A 23,194-nucleotide genomic window follows, 5' to 3' on the forward strand; every position below is an offset into this window, starting at 1 on the left:
GAAAGTGCGTGTTTCAAAGCGATTTAACGCACATCATGGTCTTGGAAAGATTAAACTATATATATTTCCACAATTAGGCACTTCGCTGTAAGGCATACCTGACATTCTCACACCATAAACGGAGTCGGCGTGTAACGGCGTAACAAGTATTGATCCTGTTTTGAGCCAGTAAATTGGAAGATATAACCTTAATTAATCACAGGGTTATAGCTGGAATATTTCTTTCAGCTGCTTCATGGTATCGTCAGGGTCCTTGACCGCATGCCCAATTGTCCTAGAATCGGTATAGATCTCGTAATCATTACCTCCGGGGAAAGACTTGTCCCCGAAGAAATGAATAGTCTTGTATTTAATGCCCGAGATATCTTTTTCGGCTTCAATATGGCGCAGGCAGTAGGTCTTGTCCCAGCCGGCTGGGAAAACGTCGAACGAGATCTGGCCACCAATTGAGTAACTACAAAGACTATCGTTAACATTGAATGCTGGATGGCATGAGCCCGAAATAATTACATCTATGACTTACCTAAGATTGTAGTCAGGAAATTCCGTCTTGAGGGCTTCTACGAAGCTCTTTCTAATGTTATGCTGTTTGTCATAGCTGTTACCTTTATAAGCCAACCATAGTAATTCAGAGCAGGAGTGAGCTCCGGTACGTACGCTTCGAATTCAATCCTCTCATCCACACTTGCATTGCGGCCAACAGGGCTGACATTAATCATTCCGTTGCGGAACTCGACGAAAGTACCACGCTTCTTTGGCAGCTGCAAATCCGCGATGTACTTAAGGCAGAAATTAGCCAATTTTTGGTATTTCTCTTCCCCAATCCACGCGATAAAGCTGTTGCTGGCGAGGAACCTGCCCAATCGAATTGCAGTCAATCCATTTTCGGCAAAGCAAAAATCAAAAAGTGAGGAAACTTTTGTCGAGGATGTGCCTAGTTGCTCTTGCTGCTTGGCAAGATCAGAGCCACCAACCTGTGCACTGTGAGGCTGCGGGCTGCTTTCCGAGAATAACGGGGACTAACGGTTCCAATGGCACACTTATGGCGCAATTGAGAGAGGAGCTGGAGCATTTCGGGAGAGATAGTCTGCGGTGTCCAAGGACCGGTTAGTAAAGCTTCAACCCAAAATCCTTATAATGAGACATATCATCGGCTTTACAACCTACCCTTCTCGCAGGGGTCAATGTACCGTCGACATCGAAAAGACAGATCGTGTCCTTTACAGGACGGTCCTCCAGAGCTGGATACACACCTGCGGCTTCCGCTGCCATGACGCTGTGCTGAGGAGGTGGGAAGGTACAGAAGGTTGAGATACGTAGAAAAGATGGCAATAGCTAGAGGGAACAAAAGTCAATCCGGCGTTTGCGGAAATTAAGAAAACAGGCTCCTTATATATCCACGAAGAACGAGTCCTGACCGCATGCGGCGAGAGGAGGGATGTACCAGGTACTAACAATAATTTACCTGTTTTATAGGGAAATCTAAACACTGTACCAGGCATTACAGCAACGAATGAAGGCGGTCAACTACTACCATGATACAAGTACTAATCTGAGTATTAGTATGTAGTCCTAGTTATTGCGACTGCGGAGTAAGTACTACTACGTATGTAGATATCCTGGTCGGCGTGGGTCCATGCTTATCGATAACAACTTGAACCTGGGGAAAATATGCACCGATAAGGATTACTCCGTAAGTACGGAGTATATATGATAGTATAGCACCGTATCTGGTCATTCGATGTCGAACACCGAAAAGACAAACAACCTCTTGAGTATCAACTCTAGGGACCATCGATGTAATGAAAATTGTATAACTATCCCTGAGTTATACGTTGATTAAACGCTAGAGCCTCCGGCCTGGAATGCCTCCCCATCAGTCACACACTGTTGGAGAGAGAGAGAGAGAGAGAGAGAAATAATAATAATAGTGCCTACTAACATAGATTAAAACAAGAGGCCACTATGCAGTTATCGTCCAACTGTGGACTGGAAAACTTTGGCTGCCAATTCGCTTAATAACCTGGCACGGTCACCTTGTGGAAGATCTAGGAAGACCTCGTAGACACTTTTGCCCTTCGCATCACGAACAGCGCCGAGCCGATTTCCTGCAACGGCACCAGCGAAAGCACCGGCAGCATTGGCGACAATGAATCCGAGTGCACCACCACTTATTCCACCAACAATAGACCAGAAGCGAGATGTAGGCCTGGTCCGCCGACGGCCATCAGCGTCAGTATCATCACTAGCGAGGCCCTCTTCGCGTAGCATCTCCTCAAACACCGAGCCAAACTGTTCAGAGGCACGTTGTTCACGGTCGCTCGTGCCAAACCCAAATGAAGACCATGAAAATCCCCCGGTGCCACCTAGGGGTACTTCATCCTCGGTTTCTTCTTCCACTGGCCTTGTTGCGTCGTACTCTCTCCGACGTGACTCGTCTGACAGGGTATAATAGGCATCATTGATTTCCTGAAATTTGCGCGTTCGGGTAGGCCGCTCAGGAGAATCGGCAGGTACACGGTCAGGATGTGATTTCAAGGATTCTCTGGAAGGGTCAATCACACACAATGAGGAACGTTCAGGTATGAGCAGATGCTGATAATCACCTTTTATATGCATTGCGAATTTCTCTTTGGGTTGCGTTAGGAGACACGCCTAGAACCTTGTCTGTACCCTAGTCAAAACAAACACTATCGTTTGGTCGGGTGGAATCGAGAATAATATTTACAATAATCAGGTTGTTCTGCACACTAGAAGTATTAGTGCTCACACGCTCTAGACGAAGCCTTGTTGGCAGACTTACTCGGCATATTTACTAATATAACGATCTATGAATGGATATAGATTGCAGATTTGACGTGTAAGTTTAGATCGTGGCCTCCAAATATATTCGAAGTAAGATTATTACGCAGAGCGGGGATCATGAGCTAAAACTTGTACTTAACAACATAAATCCGCAAAGCAAATGAAGTGGCACGGGAAGGAAAATGACGTAGCCTACCGATGCCCCCGTTGATGCCTTAGGCAGAGAGTATATCTATGTTAAGTCGATAGCGCAAGTATTCAATCCTGGCAGTATCACGGCTTCCAGAACTGAAAAGCGTTATTTATGGCTTCTACTATATTTTTAGCATGTTGGTTAGTTATCATTGTCTCTACGATATACACACTAATAAGCCTTATCGCTGGGCCACTTAAACTTAGAAATAAATGCGATATCGACCGGGTACGTACAACGTGGGTTTGGCCTGGACAGAGTTGGAGACAGAAATAAGGGAAGAAAAGTATGAGCAAAATACTTTAAAAGAAAAGAAGCACGCTTAAAAGCTCAGGCTGCGTCGGAGAGGATAACATCGGCTGCCTTTTCGCTGACCATGTAGACGGGCAGCGCGATATAGTATCCGGGTATCTTAGGGAAAACCGACGCGTCTACTACTCGGAGACCATCGACACCCAAAACCCTAAAGCGAGAATCTAACACGCTATTCTTGTCAGTGTCAGGGCCGATAGGGTTGGTACAACAAGCGTGATGGCCCCATGCCTCTCTCTTGATGAACTCCTTCAACTCTGCTTCAGTAGTGACATTGGGCCCTGGCCATACCTCCTCAAAACTTCCATCTAGGGGCACCAAATTATCAAAAATCTTCCTCGAAAATTCCATAGCTTCGTACACGGCCTGTAGGTCTTTGTCGTCGGCATCGTTTTCTGTGATGCCGGTATCGAACGAGTTGAAGTTAATGATCGGGGTGTCTTTAGGATCTGTAGATCTGAGCTCCACCGTGCCTGCATTATTGCGACTGTGTGACTTCAAGGTAATCCAGGTCCAATGCTGAGCGTCTTTCAGGGCCTCATAAGAGTAGCCGGGGAAATATCCTTGGAAGTTGGCAGGGGCTCCGGATATGAGGAGATCCGGCTCTCCATCCGAAGTAGAGGACTTCCGGATGATGGCAATCGCAATGCCGTTAGTTGTATATGTTCCTTTGTCCAGGGAATTATTTTGCCACTGTTCAAGACAAGGATCTGGCAGACTATCCATGAATGTGCACTTGGTGGTAAGGGTAAAATCCGTGGGCGTCTTCCCAACTAAGCCAGTCTCATAGCGATCTTGGAGGTTGGTGCCAACACCAGGAAGGTCAACAAGCACCGAGATGTTCCATCTGTTCAACTCATCCTTGGGTCCAATGCCACTAAGCTTCAGTAGCTGAGGGGTATTGAACGTGCCTGCAGACAAGACGATTTCGCGGGCCGCATTGACATACCCGGGAGTACCTACAGATGCACTTTCTGACCGTGGATCCGCTCTGTACAAACTTCGACCCCTGATATAGTCCACCCCCGTTGCCCTAGGCTTGGTACCAGATGTCTCAAAGCGTACATTGGTCACAAGAGTGTTCAGCTGGATATCAAGATGGTATTTGCGCGAGCCATCGGCATTCACAGCATTGACCGTGTCCATCAAAAAATCACGGGGACCTGTGCGTCTATATTCAGGAATGTCTACAGCGAGAGGCACCTGGAACAGACCGACTTGCTGATCACGAGTCGCACCATCGTTGTTGAGGTCTCGGAGCAGAATATCACTAAGGCCGGTCACGGTATCGACAATCTTGCCTAGTAGATTCTGACCAGCAGCTGTAGCTGCCGCAATGACCAGGGACAACAGCTTCTGATCCTCAAGAACAAGCTTCAGCTGTGTTAGACTGGTAGTGAGCCAGCCATTAAAACCATGTCCAGCAATACTGTTCGGCAAATAGCGATTACGCTCCAGCCGTTTGAGATATTCGCGCATCTTCTCGGCTGACCAAGAGTCATCACTCGTAGCAGACGCAATGCTATCCCAGTCACTGTCATAGGCAAGGATCGTGCTATCTAATTGTTAGAAAGGATGATAGATTTTATATCAATAGCTGGGGAACTTAAGAGTCTAACATCATGGCATTGTGTGCGGAGCAACCTCCCAAGGTGCCGGCTCGAGGATACAAAATTCCCAGTGGTTCCGAATTAGCAGGGGGGCTAGGACCAACATGAATGTCTCCAGATGGAGTTCTATACGTTATTTTTGAATCTTCCTCCTGGCGGGTCAAGTTGGAGTAGTGGTTGACGAAGTAATCCCAACGCATTGGCTCATACTCAGTCGACTGCAACTGCAATGCGGGCACCTGCTGCTTAGTTGCATTGCCTTGATCATCCCCGGCGTCGATAAGAAGGACTCTGTAGCCTGCAATGGCTAATCGTGCTGCCAATGGGCCGCCTCCTGGGCCCGAACCGACAACTACATAGTCATATTCTGTAGGGTTGTCGGATGCTATATAGGAGCTATTCACGGACCGCGTTTGAGTGTCGTGAAGCCATTGATGATTGGCTTTGTGGCCACTATTTTATATAGCTTTAGTACCCGGTCAAAGATCCCCCAACGCAGGACAAGTAAACAGAACGACTTACGAGGCTAGAAGGGGAGAGAGGGCCAAAGATAAAACAAAGCTCCTGAGAAAGATCATAGTCAAAGAGACAGAGGGTACTCTAGCTAATAGTATATGGACTCAAAAGAAAGGGCTTTCTAAAGCCGTGTAGTCTTTCATTCTTATACCCAGCTATCAAGAGTAGCAGATCCTCCCAGGAGAAGTACTCCTGAAGATATGCTTTGAATGCGTTATTATCATATGATAATGCAGCATTGTAAATGATCGACATGTGGTATTCTACTTGCATAGGTCAGTTATTGTGCAGAGTATCCTTAGTATTTTAATGACATTTACTAAGTCCCAACAGAATAGCCCAAACCAAATGATCTAAGCCACTAAGACTGTTGCCCATTCTATGAAAGGAGGGCCTGGATACCAACGGAGCGCTGTCTCTTTCTTGCATTTTTATTTAATTTCCCCCCTTTTCTCTAATTAATAATTGTCTTATTGGGCTCATATTGTAATTTTACTTTTTGACTCGAATTGGTATGTAGGACTGAGATTTGCAAACATCATAGTTAACAAATGTGAACATATACAATCCAACGATATATCTAATGCAGATTGTTATATCTTGATTCTCACTGCCCTCTGCAGCCTTCACTGTTGACAATAGCCGGTCATCAGTATACTCTCTTCATATCTCGCGAAGTGATTACGAAAAGGAAGACTAGAAACACCTGTAAGGGTATAATGTTGAGCTGGTATATAAACCACCAGCATATGGATATTTGGCTATAGGTGGAAATGCATTCCCCACATGGGCCGTATGTTGAAGTCCCACGTCTGGGCCAGGCTATGCTGTCCACGATCGGCATTCAGCACCTCTCCAATCTGCTTTAAGACAAGGGATGTAAAGAACAAGGAAAAGGAAAAGGGGCAATATCCACCCAAAAGTCCATGGAAGTACTCCGTAAAAACCACGAAGTTGTCTGCTCGGCCGAGACAGTTCAGTGCTTACTCCTCTGGCGCAGGCCATACTAGAGTAGTAGAAAATAAGCCGGTGTTCTACCATAGAGTGTAGCTGGTGACGATCATTTGTGCTATCTCACGAGGAACCTCGCTGGATACTATCATTAACCCCGAGCATGTTAAATTATAATTAACGTACACTAGCAGTGGGTCAGAAAGTCTCGGCCCGGGGGCCCCAACTGTTGGGTATCAACTTCAGCAGCCAAATTAGGCATTGCACTAGTAGAGTATAAACTGGACTCAGAAGCTCGGGTGACCTCCGTTCAACCGTTGAGAAATTGGGCCTAGATTCATACGTAGTAGTCATTTTCCATACCGTGTGTAGGGAAGTGGAATCTCCTCATATATGGCATTTTGTGGGTTTTGTGCTTCTACGAGTCATTCGACAACCTAATTTATTGGTTTGATGTAATCATCTTACTGTTAATATCTTTTTTTTTTTTTTTCTCTCTCTCTCTCTCTTTCTTTCTTTCCTTCTTTGTAGAGCAAGCAATCTTCCCCTATTTGCTTGAATCTTAGCAGCTAAGACATTAAGTAACAGTCTAATCTTTACTCACTTCGGGGAATGGCGGGTGACAGTTAGGGTTAAAGTTGACTACGCCCTAAAACAGATAATGATCTACCTTGTGGAGATACTTGTGCCTACTAGCAACCTTAAGATTGTCGGACACGACTAGTAGTAAATATTTCCGTTCTCTTTTGACAGATTCTAAATAAGGTTATGGAAGTCTGAACCCGAGGGCTAGTCTACCTTCCTCCGTTGTTCTATGATACATAAGTATTAACCTTGTCATAAGGAGAAGTAATGTGAATGAAGGGTATATAAAGGTACAAAGAGAAGAAAAAGCAGATTATCCTGGGGGAAAAGAACAGAAAGCAAAATATCCAATGAAAAAGAAATCAAGAACAAAGAGATAAGAATCTTTGAAGCATGCCAGAGGGTAATTGAATGAACGGCCATACATCCGGTAAGAAAAAGTAAGGTTTTTAAGATCACCAGTGGGTTTGCAGGTCAAAGTGGCTGGAGTTGTCCATGTCTACAAGAGGAAGGAAGTCCGAATCATCTCCTTTCACTTTGGGCTTACTTTGCACCACGCCTTCGAGTCGAGAGCTGGCGCCCCCCGACCGGCTCGTGCTGGTCTGAACCCTCGTGTCGCCGAAAATGCTGGGGCAGATGCGGGTCAGCAATGAGCGAATAGCCGGTAGACAGGCACAAATAACTCCCACGTGGACCTCGATGGTGCTCCAGTATCCCACTTGGACATAATCCCCTGTATTATCGAATAGTTAACTATGCACCAGCATTCCTTCAACAGGGCAGTGTGGACTCACAGGTCAAGTTATCGGTATCTGCAAAATGAATGAGTGATTTTAGCCGTAGTATGCTGACCAGTGTGACACTGTTTTGTATGAGTAACTTATTCATAGTAACTCCATTCCAAACACTTACAAGATACCAAGGCTGAACATACACATCACAAGGAGCTTCTTCCGCAGGGAAAGCTGCAGGTGATAGAGCTCACGGAGAGGCATTATCATGACGACTAAGTCCAAAACCATATTGAAGACGGCTGCCGCCCAGCCTTGTGCGTTGATGTCGTTGCACTGATACTGATCCTCTTTATCCCAGTGGAGCCAGGCTCCATCGAGCGGCCGGCATTGAAATACCGAAATCAACACAAATGCAATCATGTAACAAACATTTAGGCCGATCACAGTGTACACAGCATTCCGGAATGAGCGCTTTGGAAAAACCCTCAGGTAAAAGAAAAGAATCGAAATCTTCGTCAATGGTAGAATACTAAGGTATAAGCACTCGTCAAAGAAATATATCTGATACTCCTAGTTCAGTACACCATATGCTGCAGAGACATTCATCTTACTGACCTTGAGAATACGGGTAATGTTATCAAAGGGAAGCGTCCAGATATCTTTACCAAGGCCCGTATCAGCCACTATGTGCCATGGTCAGTATAATTGCTCCCTCCTGAGTAAACATGGTGCACATACAAACGACAGATAGCGATGAGAGGGCAATGACAAGCAGCTGGAGTGTCCCAGTTAGATACCTCGCGCCTTTTCTGAATATCGGGAGAGGTCATACCATGGTCACCGCCATTGTCCAGTCGTCCAACCCAAATTCACCACCACAGCACTTCATTCTTGCCATTATTCGAAGAAGAAATGCTACAAAGGCTATAACTCCTCCCACGACGCCCGCGATGGACACTACCTTTGTATGGTCTCGCACTGGTTGACCGCAGGCTGTCATCGACACATTTTTGCTCGCTACATACAGTTAAACGGGAGATGTTAAGGGCCAAGAATATCAACGTACTCAAAGAATCCCGAACTGTGCAATTTGCTGCAACACATATCTCTATACTGGTGGTGAGAGTAGCATCCGTGCATATACAGGCCTGGTCTGTAGCTGCACAATTAGACACTGCAATGGATGAGATCATGCAATTGAGCTGGACAAGTCAGTTTTTCTTCATACCAATGTGAAACTGTATACTTACACCACATCGTGGCATTGCAGCTGCTAGTTCCTGTAGATTTGCCAAAATAAGCCCAGGAAATGCTACTGCTAGCAGTATCATTACAAGAACCAACTTCATCCTGGGCGGCACTACTACTGTGTAGTTGAAAAAAAAGCAACAACGAAGAAGAAAGAAGCAGATCGTAAAATCTTTAAAACAAAGGAATGACTAGATGTAAACATTGAAGAGAAAAGACAAACAAGCATAATCAAGGGCGCTTGGTCGTTTATCAGGATATGGATAAAATGACTCCCGGACGGTTTAGTTGAATGTATAAAGTGGATGATGTAAAAAGTGATGATCAGCATAAAAAATAAAAGTAAAGAAAGCCTCACCTTTCCATGTTGTTGGTGGGCTTAATCTGCCCATTAGACATCGTTATCACATCGATGATGTAACGGCTGCTCCTGATTGTGATTGATGAATAGAAGCAGCGGCAGGATTTACTTTTTCTCTAGTGTCCATTGTCTATCTTTTTCTTAGGTTAAATTCTCACAAACAAGGATAAGGGGTTGCTAGTACTTTGGTTCAGTGCCTCATCTTTTGCTTCCGAATATTTGCCCACTTGGAGGGGAGGGGATAAGGGGGAAAAATAGAAATAAAAACTAAATCGATCAGGCTCACGCGAGTCCACACTGAATGTGGGCAGCCTTGGAGTCAGTCTCTACTACTCATTGCTCATGACTATAATAGTTCCAGGTTAATCCCCCAACGGCCGCGATACTTGGGAACAACCTCGAGATTTATCTATTTCAGTGATAACTGACTGCTGTCGTAGTTATTGTCATTTGCCTACACTATAGAGAAGAAGTTCAAGTTGAGTAAAAACAATAGCTTAGCACTCTAGACTATTAGTAAACAGTGATTGCAACCCCACTAGGTGCTCGACCGTTCTCTGGGCCTGAAAGTTTGTGTAGTGTATACTCTAGATGTAGATAGATTGCACACTGTAAGAAATTATTACTAGTTAGTGCCAGGCCAAAGACCTGCCAAAGACGTGCGCAGCGATCTAATCACATGACCTTCAATTACTATCTAAATTAGTAAGCGGGCAAGCGACCAATAATGTCCCGGATGAATTGAGAACCAATGAAAAGCCAGATACGTGAGCAAAGCATGGACCAATCAGAGTCGAGAAGCTGAAAACCCGTCCGTATATTGCTAGCTCCGCTTCGCTCCGCTGCGCAATCACAAATATATATCTTTGGAGTGCTGTAATTTCCAGGAGCCACGAAGGAATAAAGCCTCGTCAAATGTGGGTAGACGTTCCCGACCCGTTGGCTGTAGCGCGGCAGTGGCACTTGGGAAACGCGCGACGAACCCTAAATCTACAGTCCCCATCTTTAGTTTCCGTGTAAAACGCGTCATCCGCGACCATGCCGTTTTTTCTACCTATTTCTTATTTCTTCAACAAATGGCTCCTAGAACACCTCTAGGGGTAATAGACCCGAATAGAATAAAGAAATCCAAATTAAGTCCCTATACTAGGGGTTTTATATGTGGTTTAGCTCATACAAAGATTTCTCAAGCCAAAATTAAAGAATCACTTCAAATTTCCGCGTCAACCATTCAGTATACCATCAAAAAGAAATCGCTTCGAAACAATAGAAAAACAATATATCAATCAGACAGGCCTCCTGTACTTAATAAACATAACAAGTACAGAATTCTAGCTATTATACACTCCAATCCCTTTATTACCTACAATCAGATACACTTCCAAAATAGAACAACTACCTCCAACTCTACCTTTCTTAGACTATTTAAGACTTCGGGATATAGCCACTGGCGCGCTCAAAAAAGACCTAAATTAAAAAAAAAAGCATACTAAAAAGCGTTTAGAATAGGCGTTGGCCCACAGTTATTCAGGCAAAGAGCTAGTATACTAAATACTAGTCAGCGAAAAAATCAATTTTTAAAAATATTCATTATTTTTCTATATAGATTTAAATTTACTAGTAAATTTCTAATAAAATAGAAGAATAATAGCTGTTTTAAAAAACTAGATCATTTTAATAATTCAGGGGGGAAAGGCGCTATACACGGATACTTTTGCTCTAGAACTGTAAGACAATTAGGATCGGCATTCAACCCTGCCAACACAAGAGACATAAAGATACACTCTGCCTAGCTAAATTGGAGAAGTATTACTCTAGCCCTTGGATGGGACGGGTTATCTCAGCCGGTTCACCACGAAATAGACCCCTAGAGCTCCTTCAGTTATTGTATGTAATCTTCAGTCTTGAACTATCTGAGAGTTATGATACTGTGACACTGTCGTGATTCTTGTCCTTCTACCATATAAAGGTGGTGTTTCATGTCTACCTCCATCCTATTCATATACATCTTCTAAGCTTAGCTTCTAGTGTGGGAGAATTATCTTTTATAAATCATAGCTTAAGATTCAAAACATTTAGCATATCTACTAAAGCTATTAGTATGGAATAGGGTTATCCGGTTTACGTTAAACTACCAGTAAATTCGAAAAGCTGTTAAGCTTCCTAATATTCTATGCCCCGCTCAGTTCTGTATTTCTTAGGGTAAAACTAGAATTCCACGATGGCACAGACAGTCTCACCCGAGTGCCGCGACCCGCTACCAGTAAACCTAGCGTACTTTGGAGTAACTAGGAGTTGGTGGTTGGTAGAAGGGGGAATCGTTGGGACAGGTCAGGGGCAATTATACTATTAGTACTTTGATACTTTCTCTTGGGAAGCCACTCCGGGCTCAGTACTGACGAAGACTCAGGGGAAGGAAGTTAGTAACCAAAAGTCGTCCTTTGACTTCCAGTAAGCGAAATAGTATGTACGTACATAATATAAAGGTCTATGCTCTACCAATCTATATACCATTGAGAATGTGTGTTGCTGCCCTGTTCACATCTTTCTTATACGTTCGGCATTAACTTATGACCGCTAAATGCAGTACATTCCTTTTCTTGCCCTCGAACCAACCATTTGTCATTCGAGCCTGTCCACTTAGTTCCTCGTTTCGAATTTTCTGTCGTTGTTATTTCCTCGAATCATGAGGACGTCTAGAACAATTCTGCCCATAATTACTCTAGGGCTGGGATCCCTGACCACAGGCCACCCTACAGAAGAAAATTTGCTCGAGATGATGAGGACTGTGGAGCATATTGACAAGAGATGCCCTTATTCAGATATGCATCATCAATTCAGGGCGGGTGTGCATAAGCGTTTGCTGATGGATTCTATGAATTCTCCAATTGATAGTACGTCTTTCCCATACGCACTATGTATGACTGTGGCTGAAGGATTATTGAAATAAAGTCACAGGGGACCATGCCTTCCAGCCTCCAGACTTTGAGAAAGGTGACCAGCGTGGACCTTGTCCTGGTCTGAACGCCTTGGCGAACCATGCATATATCCCTCGCAACGGTGTCGTGTCTGTAAGTGAAGGCCTGCGTCTTTAACGACCCACAGGAGTCCATGCCTGACAATTCATAGTTCACCAATGTAGTTGCTGCCACCAATGAAGGTAGGTTTATTTTCATTTCCCAGGCACCAAATTTACCAGACTGACGACTATAGTATACGGGATGGGAGTCGATCTTGCGACGATCCTCGGCGCGATGGGTACAGTTTGGACAGGAAATCCACTGTCTTTAGACCCCAGCTTTTCCATCGGGGGAAGGGATACAGGCGTGAACAATCTTCTAGGAAATCTTGGGGGTCTCCTTGGTTCGTTCGTCACCGAGAATACTACTGTGATCTATCTCTAAACTGTCGCAGGCGAGCCACGAGGCCTTATTGGCTCCCACAATTTCATTGAATCCGATTCCTCCAATACGCGCGATGACCTCTATACAACCGGCAACAACCACGCTCTCAACATGAGCAAGTTTATGGAATGGTATAACATGTCTACGGACGGCACATTCAGCATGGACCTGATGGCAAAACGAGCGAAGATTCGTATGGACCAAACCAAGCAGAGCAATCCAGAATTCTACTACGGGCCAGTGACTGGATTGATTGCGCGCAATGCCGGTTATCTATTCCCGGCAAGACTTTTTCGAAATTATTCACAGGAGAATCCAGAGGGCGTTTTGAGTAAGATCTAAGGCCGACGGTCAACCCTCGAAGGCTTGAACTAACCGTTGAATAGCCAAGGAAATAGTTCGTAATTTCTTCGCCATCTACGGCGAAGAAGGAAACTTTACCTATCGGCAAGGATGGGAGAGAATCCCTGAGAACTGGTACAAGTCTCCAGTAGACTATGGTCTGGTGAAACTTAACCTTGACACCCTTGACTGGCTCCTGAAGTATCCCGAGCTTGGAAGGTGAGTATCTGCTTCTGTCGACAAGGTTATCGACAAGTATTAATGATAATAGTATCGGAGGAAACACTGGAACCATCAACAGTTTCACAGGAATCGATCTCTCTGATGCGACAGGTGGCGTCTTCAACCTAACCACCCTCTTAAAGGAGAATAACCTCCTCTGCTTTGCGTTTGAAGCCCTGAAATTCCTCAGCCCGAACGCGCTGGCGGGGCTGTACAAGACCTTGTCTATACCGCTGGATATGATCAGTGTTGCGATATCCACATCGCTGTTGAATTTCTCGTGTCCCGCATTCAAAGACATGCAGATTGGTGGAAAGCCATTCTGGGAAGCTATCCAGAATGACTTTCCTGGGGCTGCGAAAAGCGGTGGCGCGTTTTGACTGTGCTAATAATGATGGTGCCTGTAGTAGTACTCAAAGAGAGCTCATATCATCTTACTCCGCACTATCGTTGAATCTCTTTTTTGTTTGTTCCTTTACGGTTAAGTTCGTGAACCCGCGCACGGGATGAGGTTCCTGGGCATCACCACCAATGAGAAGCGCCCGAAGCCTCCAGCCACCCACTTTGTTGCATAAGTGTATGTCTTTTGCTGAGAGTCAGTGTGTCCACTGTCCACATCAATTCCACTTCATTCCAATCTAATTTCTTTCTCTTGCCTCCCCTTACCAATCTCCCGACTTTCCCGCTCTCAAGACTTTGGTTCCATTGAGTCCGGTCCCAACATCTTTTGGGAGTCTTGTTCTCGTCTCCGTATCACTTCAGTGGAACAAGTTCCTGGATTTTCTCCGCTAATTCATCCACATAGCCTAAGCAATTCTGGACTCCAGCGGTGGAGACAAAGCCACTGCAGCAAAGAGCCTAGATTCTGGAATTGTGCGCCTCTGCAGCAACCCACTCCGCAACTAGCTACTGCCTCATCGCCACAATTGAGCTGCATACGAGGACACGCACACACAGCCATTTCCACCCATCTTGCCCTCAGGACAAGGGAAGCATCTCGCACGAGCTCAAATTCCCCCAGTTTCTTGCATACACAGTAAGCGAGCCGAAAGGTCTACCGAAAGAAAATGGGCTGGTTTGATACACAATCTTCCGTTTCCTCTTCTCACTCGGGACGTAAACGCTCTCCTTCTCGCCGGTCAACGTATTCCACCCATCATTCCCGGCACTCTGCTCCTTCAATCTTTAGTTTCAACGGCGGAGGCAGCCGCAGCCGCGCCGGCCGATCCAGTCCATCGGCCTACTCGTCCTCGTCGCGACGAGCACGACCTCGGTCTGGCTTCGTCCAAAAGGTAGTCCATATCATCAAAAGGCTGCTACGTGACATCTACAAATATGCCCGTGAGCACCCAATCAAGGTGCTGCTCCTAGTTCTCATACCGCTTCTTACAAGCGGTGTTTTGCAGAAACTGTTCGCCATGATTGGCATTCGTCTGCCCAAGAACATCTTTGGCGGTCAAGGTGGACAATCCCGAGATGGTGGCAAGAAGGGCATCATGGAGCACTTGAACTCGTTCATGAGCATTGCTAAAATGATCATGTAAGGAGTGAAACGCTCTATATCTCAATCTAGGCTGTGCGGTCTAGCGGAGCGCTTGGCTGGGAAATGACCATTGTATGATGGGTGTGCGGGAAGGTAAAGACATCTACGATCATGATGACAATGATGACATGATATAAACTTGGTTTTCGGTAACTTGTTAATCGCTTTCGTTTTTCGTGACTTATTATATGTGATATTGGAGGGTTAGCTGCAATTCTACCGAATTCTTCTTCTTTTTGGGCGTGTATAGGTACATCTAAATTGGTTTGTTTGAACCGTACAATATCTACTCCCGACGTGGTGCAATTGACTGCGAAGGGCTCAATGGTATGCATTTCTATACCTCAAGTATTGCACATTTATTTATACATGTTTGGGATGACGACTCTCCTGGAAGACAAGCATCGAGGATCCAAATTAGAAGATCATGAGTAGTCAAACAGGAAACGGGATGCTTTCTATATCAGTCTCGTCAAGACTTCTGAGAGCGCTTTCCTCGTCTTCTCGATACTCGACTTTTAGGTGCCACGGCAGAATCGTTGGCTTGCTCAATAGTCTGTTCCGGTACCTCGGACGGCTCCTCATCGACGATCTCGCCACCTGCGGCGCTGGAAGCTCCGAGCAATCTGCCAACAGTTTTATGATAAAACCAGATGGGCACGCGGAACAACATAGTGTCGCGCACCGTGGGGCGCTGTATTTCATCGATATCAAGTAGGAATTCTTGCTTCTCACCATCTTCCGTTTCTTCCTCCAAGAACACTTTGCCAACGGAATCAACGATCAGGACCTTCCCATTCTCCGCGATCACCCTTTTCCTCTCTCCGGACGGCTCCGTGGACTCGCCTGTCGGGGTCGCAGTACCAGAGTTTCGGGAACTTGCCCGGTTTCCTTTTTTGCTTTCCTTGCGATTCTCCTTCTCCATCATGCGTTTCTGGCGGCGATTGATAGGCACTGCACTCGTTTCCGCTTCGGGTGTCGGAGCTGGGGCAGGTGCGGTAACATTGGCTGAATCCACGCCTGGAATACCACGAACCCCTAGCTCATCTCCCCAGGCAGCCCTCCTCGCCTGACGGATATACCGGTCAACGAACTCGCGCTGGCGTTTCCAACCAAGAAACAAAGCAGCATAATGAGCACCACCACCAAAAGCCAAAAACAGGCCAGTCAAGACGGATCCTAGCCCCGGGCGAAAGCGCGAATAGTAATAACCGGTACCCTTCCACTTGGGGAAGCCATTTTTCAAGAAGTAGTCGTAACGCTCTCGGCCCGGCCCACGAAGGATATTTGCAACGGTATTCAAACGGGAAGCACGGTCATGAGCCTTCTTCACGGCGGCGTCAATTTCTCGCTTACTCGGGCCCTGATTGACGTGGATGCCTGGCTTCTTGTTTTTGGCTCGGGATTTATCCTTGGAAGCATTGGCGATGAAGGATCGCTTGACTTTGTCCGGGTGTAGGAGGCGAGATTTCTTGCGATATGCTTTGTTGATGTCGTCCTGGTTGGCATTAGGTTGGATACCGAGGAAATCTGTTGGTATAATTGTCAGAGCATGGTACAGTACGGGAAAGGGGGAACAAAAGGTAGCGCACCGTAAAATGTCACATTTGTACCCTCCGTCGCGGCAACTTCATCACGGAGGGAGAAGATTTCATAGTCTGGAGATGAAATGCGGTTAGGAAGATATTGGTCATACAAGGGGAAGTAAGTAGGGTAGCTGACCGTCCTTAGTCCAGGCCGTCGCAAGAACACACAGGACAGCAAACACGACCAAGCGGAGTGCTGTGGACTTCATCTTTTGGCGATGAGGGGAGCGGTCAAGCCGCTGGACCCGAAGTCAATTGGAAGGAGAGTAGCGCGGGAGAATTACTCAATGAGGCCAACACACACACACACCCACTATGAGTTGTGGAGGATTATTATTTCCTGGCGAACAATTCCTATTCGACTATGTTACCCTATCATTCTCAGGCAAATAACCTAAGCTATGATCTGTCATCAGGCACCAAGGCGGTCAGGTAACATATACGGTACGGAAACAGGAAGGTGAATCATGGGTGATCCATGGCTACCCAATGTGACGAACCCGGATTGGAGGACGATCCACCTTCCGCAGGGCAACGACGTGGACCAATGATGGTTACATAAATTTGTTGACAAGTAAGGCGAGAGTTGAGGAGGAGAAAGACAGTTGGATAGTCCGAGCGGGAAATTCATTCGCTACTAGGGATTCTGAGGAGTGGGAGGGGAGAGTGTTGGGTTTACAATAAATGCAGCGTTGTCCCTGTTCAAGTTTGTTGTTCCTTTCCCCTTCTCTAACTGTACCTGTCTCGTATGTATACCAGTACCGAGTACCAACCAGTACCAGTACCTTAAGTACTGTACCTACTAGTATATCACCTCCAGAAGTGGGTTGGAAGATGATGGAGTAAGAGAGGGCGCCAAATCGAAGTGACGAGATGGCTGTCGCTCTTACTGCAACGTGAAAATCAGCTCCTCCATCTCCTCTGGACCGTGGTTGGAACTGGTCGTCTTCGTCTTTGTCTCCAAACCCAATCCGGTCTCAGCCAAATCCACTTCTATTCTTAGCGGTGAAAGGCCCATGAATCCGGGGAACCACATCTACATACTATTTTCCTCTCTCTTTATGAGTCAGATGTGGACAAGATCTTTCTTCCTTTCTTTCATTGTCGTCCTTTTTTCTCTTACAATCGACTTCCTCTCTGAGAGAGACTGGCCATCTCTCCCTTGATCGCCAAAGGGTGATTGAAACTTCCAAGTTGTGGCTGCCTTGCAAGGCGGCTGGATCGTCTGTGCTTATTTGGCTCGGTCCATTTAAAAGTCCAGACAAAAATACGTACTGACCGAAAGGGTTAAACGTCTTTTACTTTTTCTTCAGTGCTTTTCGGGCCAACTAAACCATTACCATTACCTATACTTTCCCCTTTTTCACCCTCGGAATTCCTTTCTTCGGTCTGCCTTGATCACTTTCTGGCTCTCCTTCGCGCACGCGTCCCGCAAATCCCTTTCGCACGATCTTAAAGTTCCTATCACCTCCTATTCAATCACCATATTTTCCGTGATTATCCTAATTCCTTCGCAATCACCATAATGAGCCCAATTCAGATTCCCGTCGATGCGATCACCTCGCGCTTCGGTGAGCGCTTTAACAGCCTCCGATCACAATCCCTAGGCTCTCGTTTCGCCAACCTCCGGCCCATTTCCGAGTTTCTTGACGTCAAACGGGTCTCCAAGCCGGCCAACTTCGGCGAGGTTCAGAGCCGTGTGAACTACAACCTGTCTTACTTTTCTAGCAACTATGCCGCGGTCTTCGCGATGCTCAGCATCTACAGCTTGCTGACGAACTTTATGTTGCTTTTCGTGATCATCTTGGTTACTGGTGGCTTGTACGGGATCGGAAAGCTTCAGGGCCGCGACCTTGATCTGGGATTTGCCCGGTTCAACACTTCCCAGCTTTACACCGGATTGCTGATTGTGGCGGTCCCTCTCGGCTTCTTGGCTTCTCCCATCAGCACTGTACTGTGGCTGATTGGGGCTACTGGCGTGTGTGTCTTTGGCCACGCCGCTTTTCTGGATAAACCGATCGAGAATGCTTTTTCAGAGGAGGCGGTCTAGGTGGTCGGCCGCGAACTCCTTACGGTATGCCCCAATGGGGAAGACCACCAGGGGCACAACGGGGGAGACAAACCGGGAGATGGGCGGATCCGTGGGTGGAAGGTGACCCACGGATCGAGGAGATTAATAGTGAGGACGAGTACCTTCTGCGGGATAACCGGGACTTTTACGCAAAACAATTGACTGGTATGGACATGGATGAAATCTTAGGATGGCGGAAACGGATGTTGGAATATGACAAGCTTTCTGATGAGACCGGATTTGTCGATGGGATGGATTATAACTTGCATGAAGACGGGGATAGTACGGTGGCTTATGCGGTTCAGCTTGCTTTGAAAGATAAAGAGGAATGGCACGTGGAACATGCCCTGGAACGGATTCGACGCGCGCAAATGCTGGGACAGAAAAATGTACGATTATCGAAACGAGAACTCGAGGCACTGGAACGCAAGCGAATGCAGACCGGTGGCAAGAGAGATTCTACACGTGGAAACCCCACCACTAAGGGTTCTAGGTCGAGGGATAGCCCCGCGTCAGACGTACAGCGACGCGGATCCAGTATATCGCAGGGCGAACAGACCACACCATATCGACTTGCCGGTAGCAGTTGGGCCCGCAGCTCCGATGCTCCGTCTCGTCAATCTCAACCACCTGTTCCGTCCCCTAAGTCCTCACTTCGATATTCTGAGCGGCATTCCACTAGATCCCCGCAAGCGTCCTTAAGAGGTACAGCCTCCGCATATCCTCTCCCGGATGACCCCGGCTGGGTGCCTTCGTATCAGCTTCCTTCTTCAAGAGATCGGCATTTGCATGCAAGGCGTAGCTCAGTGGATCCTCTGCAGGGAGCCTCACGGCGACCATCGTCCTACATGTCAACATACCAAGCCGTCGCTAGCCCCAGTGTCCGGGGCTCATTCACCCCTCGAAAGACTGCATTGCGATCTACGGTGGGGGGGTCACACGACGACGATGACGAGGAAAGCGATTCAGACGACAATGACCGAGTACATATCGTGGATGTGGTTGGGCGCAAAGTGCCGACGGGTCGCACAGCAGTCGGCAGAGGAAGCCGTCAACGCCGCCGCCGTTCTTAGATTCTGAAGTTTCCCAGTGTTGTGCTCCTTGTTGATGTCTAGTGGGAATTATCTCTTTGGTTTGTCTTGGGTTACTGCTTGGGTGGAATTTGGAACCATTGTGGCTTTGCTGCAACAGACGTAATGGAGTTCAGTATTGATGAATAATATAGATTTTTTTCTTCTTTTTTTTTCTTTTTTTGCCCTTCTGCCTGATAATATCATGGTTTGTCTAAAAGTTGTGAGCGAAATTGACGAAGAGTAATGCATAACAAGAACTATTTATAGCACGGCAGGCGGTAAAACACACACATACTTTCATAAATTTCGAGATCTACGGATGAGAGCTTTTATACTCCTGACTCATTAGTCTCGGGAAATGAGGTATAATATTATGCCGCGGAACCAGACACCTTTGTCACTGCCCATGTTGGAGGTTTTAATTTGTGGCCGTTTCTCGGGCATGAGGTTACGTTAACCTGTCCTGTGAGTACGTTGAGAGTTATGGGGGATCTTCGGAATTAAGAGATCTCCGGTGATGACGTCGACAGACGCCGGCACGGTGAAGTCATCAAAATTTTTCGAGTAGTAAAACTAAGTATACTTAAGTCGCTCTCCTTCTCTCCCCGAGTCGCCAATTCAAGAGGTACTCTTGTTGCATGATAAAGGCCGATCGACTAACGGTTCTTTTTGGCCACTGGTTATTGTTCGTTCGTTTCCCCCAGCCTCTACAGCTCACGGATATATAAATTCAATAAAAATAGTAGACTATCAATTGTTGTCTATCCTTTTTAAAAACCAGTTCATTCTTCCACCACTCCTCATTCATATTGTTCTTCTTCCTTTTGTTCCTTCAGTCTTTTCCCGACCGTACCCACCACGGCTCCTCGCCCGTTACTGCTACCCCTATAGCTGTATATCGCTAATAAGCGCGTGGGTTGGACAGATTTTCAACCACCCGTAAAACTGATCAGCGCCGAGAGTTGCACGCTAGGCATCATTGTGTAAGTTCCGTCTCAGCCACTTCCGCAGTTTCCGGCGTTTATGATTTACTGCCACTTACATGAATTGTTTTGCCTCCCTGCTGAATTGCTACTTTTTATTTTTTTAAAATTTATTTATTTATTTATTTTTTTTTTTCGCGCGCTACATAATCTCTAGTAAGAATATATGGACTGACTTATAAGGTTTTAAACAGTCATTGTACCACTTTCTGTACATTATAAGCTTTCTCCTTGGAATCGACGAAATACACATATAGAACGAATTAGAGGGTCAGGGAGCAAGGGGTCGTTATAATGTGGATCATTTCATTCTGGATTTTTCCGGTCATATCGGCCTTCATGTGGATAGGTATGGCCCTGTCGTCGGTTGAATGTGTGACAAAATAGTAACCATGACTAGCAATGCTACTTGCAATGCTGGGGAGTTGGGCGGTACAGGGCACGCCGGTATATTCTAGCATGGAAGAAGGACAAACAATTGCGTATGGCGTTGTCTATAATCTGGGTACGATCGGATACTAACCGCGGTTGAATAGGTACATCTCCGATATTGGCGCACAGGGCCTCAAACCTTTGTTCATCACCGGAAGTGTAATAACGGTTGTATTCCTGGATCTCTCCTTCATCTCCGAACGGTGGCTGCGACACGCCGGTCAGCTGGTGCCGAACAAGGGCAGGTTTGACAAAGCCTGCGCCGTTCTTTCGATCTTCTTCTCGATTGCGGGCGCCTTGGGGCTCATTCTCTTGTCGATTTTCGATACGGTGCGCCACCCGCACATGCACGATGGGTTCCTGGTCATGTTCTTGTAAGTCCGACACACCGACAAGACAATCAGCTGAATAAGATGCTGACGGTCATAGGGTGGGTTACATTATAAGCGCCATCCTGATTTGCGCCGAGTACCTCCGTCTGGGCGTTTTCTACCGCTCTCAGCATCGGGTCCTATTCGCCAGCTTTGTAATTAAACTCCTGTTCATTATCATCGAGATCGCTCTCGCCATTGCCTTTGCCGTCCTCGGCAAGAAAGGTCCCAGCAAGAGAAACGCAGCAGCTGTTTTGGAATGGGGTATGTGATACTTGAAGCTTGATAAGATGGACACGGGAGCTAACCACGGTTCGCAGTAATCGCCCTCATCTTCACATTCTACGTTCTTTCCTTCGTTGTCGACCTGTTACCATCGGTGCGCACTCGCCGCCACGTTCCACAGGGCGAGAAGCGGATCGTGAGGTCTGAGATGGAGAATGGCATGGCGCAGCCTAACGCCACGATTGAAGAGCCATTAACGACCGACTCGGCCGGGCCTAATATGGATTATAGCTACTATCGTGGACAGCGCATGTGATCGGCCTTGCTTGACATTTTTCATTTCTTTTTTGACTTTCTAGAGTTCGTTTGCATTTACGGTGCATTAGGGTTATGTATGTGCAATATACCTCGGTGGGGCTGATTTGAGTGATGTATGCTATCCTTGTTTGGCTTTTTATTTTGGTCTTGGATATACCTCTAATGTTTGTGAATATACCGGTTACTTCAATATAACACCCGACATGATCAAAGAACTGTATCGTCTATCATTAACATTATCTAGTAGTCCACATCAAGGTTTATCATGTACATGCAATAACAGTATCAACCAACGCCAAACACCAGTAAACGAGGAAAGACATGGAGATTAAGCAACCAGGGCCTCTCGAATCACATCCAACTTCTTCTTCTCAACCCCCACAAACCTCAGATACCCGTCCACACCCCCGTATCTCTCCTGTAGATGTCTCCGAATCTCCGTCGTAAAGCCATCCGGACACTTGGTATAGTCCTCCGACAATCCCAACTTCCGAATCTCCTTCATCCGCTCCTCCACCTCAACCACCAACTCCGGTTCTGACCGCACATAATCCGCCGTCATGGCCTCGTCACTCACAACGCCCGTCAGAAGCAGCAACATCAGAACCACGAGCCCCGTACGGTCTTTTCCCTGGGTACAATGCACCAGAGCCGGATACGTCCGATCCGCACCGTCATTCTGCGACGCGAAGAGCTCAAAGATCTCTTTCATCTCAGCCGTGCTGCTATCGAGGGTATCCAGACCCAACCCGGTCAAACCCCGCGGCGACATGACCTGTTCCCCGACAATAATCACGGCATCATTACGGTAGCCGGACGCCGCGAGAGCAAGGACCTTGCTGTTAACTTCATTAGTTCCTTGTTCCTTATCCCCAGCGTTGATCCATCATCCACGCCCCATATACCTACGGAGTGAGAAAAAGAAGAAGAAGAGGAGGAAGACAAAAAAGAATGATAGGGGAAAAAGGAAACCAAAAAGAGAAAGAGATCCATACAAGAAATTCCACCAGTCCAAGCGCCACAGCAATGATCGTTCGAAAGCTTTCCCGGTCAGACTAATCAATTGCCGGCGGACATGGGGCAATTGAAACAGATGGTCTGTGTTATTATTATTAGGGGGAGTAGAAGTTCCCGTTTCGGCATGGAGTTTGGCGGTTGCCATTTGGTGTTCCGTTCTGAGGATCATTAGCCTTTCATTTTCCATGATTTGTCATATTGCAAATGATAATATGATGTAGAATACAGGTAGGGTAACTATGATACATCTGGAGGGGGGTAGTAAATGGGGAATAACAAAAGAAAAGGACAT

At 46.5% G+C, this 23,194-nt stretch overlaps 11 protein-coding genes across 11 annotated transcripts; 5 read left to right on the forward strand and 6 right to left on the reverse strand.

Moving 5' to 3' along the window:
- Nucleotides 1-204: 204 nt before the first annotated feature.
- On the reverse strand, nt 205-1,272 carry sec53 (phosphomannomutase SEC53; the record flags this gene model as incomplete). Its single annotated transcript, XM_001819219.1, has 5 exons — nt 205-454; nt 524-598; nt 658-974; nt 1,025-1,087; nt 1,168-1,272. The coding sequence occupies 5 exons, from the start codon at nt 1,270-1,272 to the stop codon at nt 205-207; spliced, it is 810 nt and encodes a 269-aa protein (XP_001819271.1).
- Nucleotides 1,273-1,971: 699 nt separating this feature from the next.
- On the reverse strand, nt 1,972-2,619 carry AO090003000031 (putative DnaJ chaperone (Caj1); the record flags this gene model as incomplete). The annotated part of the gene is made up of 1 exon (XM_023234703.1): nt 1,972-2,619. One exon carries the CDS (start codon nt 2,617-2,619, stop codon nt 1,972-1,974), a length of 648 nt encoding a protein of 215 aa, XP_023089800.1.
- A 709-nt stretch (nt 2,620-3,328) lies between these two features.
- On the reverse strand, nt 3,329-5,498 carry AO090003000032 (GMC family oxidoreductase; the record flags this gene model as incomplete). The annotated part of the gene is made up of 3 exons (XM_023234704.1): nt 3,329-4,865; nt 4,930-5,316; nt 5,443-5,498. The coding sequence occupies 3 exons, from the start codon at nt 5,496-5,498 to the stop codon at nt 3,329-3,331; spliced, it is 1,980 nt and encodes a 659-aa protein (XP_023089801.1).
- A 1,929-nt stretch (nt 5,499-7,427) lies between these two features.
- On the reverse strand, nt 7,428-8,553 carry AO090003000033 (uncharacterized protein; the record flags this gene model as incomplete). Its single annotated transcript, XM_023234705.1, is given in 6 exon segments — nt 7,428-7,705; nt 7,767-7,834; nt 7,885-8,276; nt 8,289-8,389; nt 8,445-8,481; nt 8,539-8,553. 6 exon segments carry the CDS (start codon nt 8,551-8,553, stop codon nt 7,428-7,430), a joined length of 891 nt encoding a protein of 296 aa, XP_023089802.1.
- A 4,277-nt stretch (nt 8,554-12,830) lies between these two features.
- Nucleotides 12,831-13,663, forward strand: AO090003000034 (uncharacterized protein; the record flags this gene model as incomplete). Its single annotated transcript, XM_001819223.3, has 3 exons — nt 12,831-13,050; nt 13,106-13,280; nt 13,333-13,663. 3 exons carry the CDS (start codon nt 12,831-12,833, stop codon nt 13,661-13,663), a joined length of 726 nt encoding a protein of 241 aa, XP_001819275.3.
- Nucleotides 13,664-14,350: 687 nt separating this feature from the next.
- AO090003000035 (uncharacterized protein) lies at nt 14,351-14,893 on the forward strand (the record flags this gene model as incomplete). The annotated part of the gene is made up of 2 exons (XM_023234706.1): nt 14,351-14,823; nt 14,857-14,893. 2 exons carry the CDS (start codon nt 14,351-14,353, stop codon nt 14,891-14,893), a joined length of 510 nt encoding a protein of 169 aa, XP_023089803.1.
- Nucleotides 14,894-15,298: 405 nt separating this feature from the next.
- On the reverse strand, nt 15,299-16,621 carry AO090003000036 (putative endoplasmic reticulum DnaJ domain protein Erj5; the record flags this gene model as incomplete). The annotated part of the gene is made up of 2 exons (XM_023234707.1): nt 15,299-16,440; nt 16,549-16,621. The coding sequence occupies 2 exons, from the start codon at nt 16,619-16,621 to the stop codon at nt 15,299-15,301; spliced, it is 1,215 nt and encodes a 404-aa protein (XP_023089804.1).
- A 1,316-nt stretch (nt 16,622-17,937) lies between these two features.
- Nucleotides 17,938-18,462, forward strand: AO090003000038 (putative COPII vesicles protein Yip3; the record flags this gene model as incomplete). The annotated part of the gene is made up of 1 exon (XM_001819226.3): nt 17,938-18,462. One exon carries the CDS (start codon nt 17,938-17,940, stop codon nt 18,460-18,462), a length of 525 nt encoding a protein of 174 aa, XP_001819278.1.
- Nucleotides 18,463-18,650: 188 nt separating this feature from the next.
- AO090003000039 (uncharacterized protein) lies at nt 18,651-19,556 on the forward strand (the record flags this gene model as incomplete). Its single annotated transcript, XM_001819227.3, has 1 exon — nt 18,651-19,556. One exon carries the CDS (start codon nt 18,651-18,653, stop codon nt 19,554-19,556), a length of 906 nt encoding a protein of 301 aa, XP_001819279.3.
- A 1,277-nt stretch (nt 19,557-20,833) lies between these two features.
- On the forward strand, nt 20,834-21,883 carry AO090003000040 (Frag1/DRAM/Sfk1 family protein; the record flags this gene model as incomplete). The annotated part of the gene is made up of 5 exons (XM_001819228.3): nt 20,834-20,888; nt 20,940-21,021; nt 21,076-21,345; nt 21,401-21,606; nt 21,663-21,883. The coding sequence occupies 5 exons, from the start codon at nt 20,834-20,836 to the stop codon at nt 21,881-21,883; spliced, it is 834 nt and encodes a 277-aa protein (XP_001819280.1).
- Nucleotides 21,884-22,213: 330 nt separating this feature from the next.
- Nucleotides 22,214-23,089, reverse strand: ptyA (putative tyrosine/serine protein phosphatase; the record flags this gene model as incomplete). The annotated part of the gene is made up of 2 exons (XM_001819229.3): nt 22,214-22,724; nt 22,881-23,089. 2 exons carry the CDS (start codon nt 23,087-23,089, stop codon nt 22,214-22,216), a joined length of 720 nt encoding a protein of 239 aa, XP_001819281.3.
- Between the last annotated feature and the right edge of the window lie 105 nt (nt 23,090-23,194).

The sequence above is a fragment of the Aspergillus oryzae genome, chromosome 2 (genome assembly GCF_000184455.2).
Source record: "Aspergillus oryzae RIB40 DNA, chromosome 2".
NCBI classification, from domain to species: domain Eukaryota; kingdom Fungi; phylum Ascomycota; class Eurotiomycetes; order Eurotiales; family Aspergillaceae; genus Aspergillus; species Aspergillus oryzae.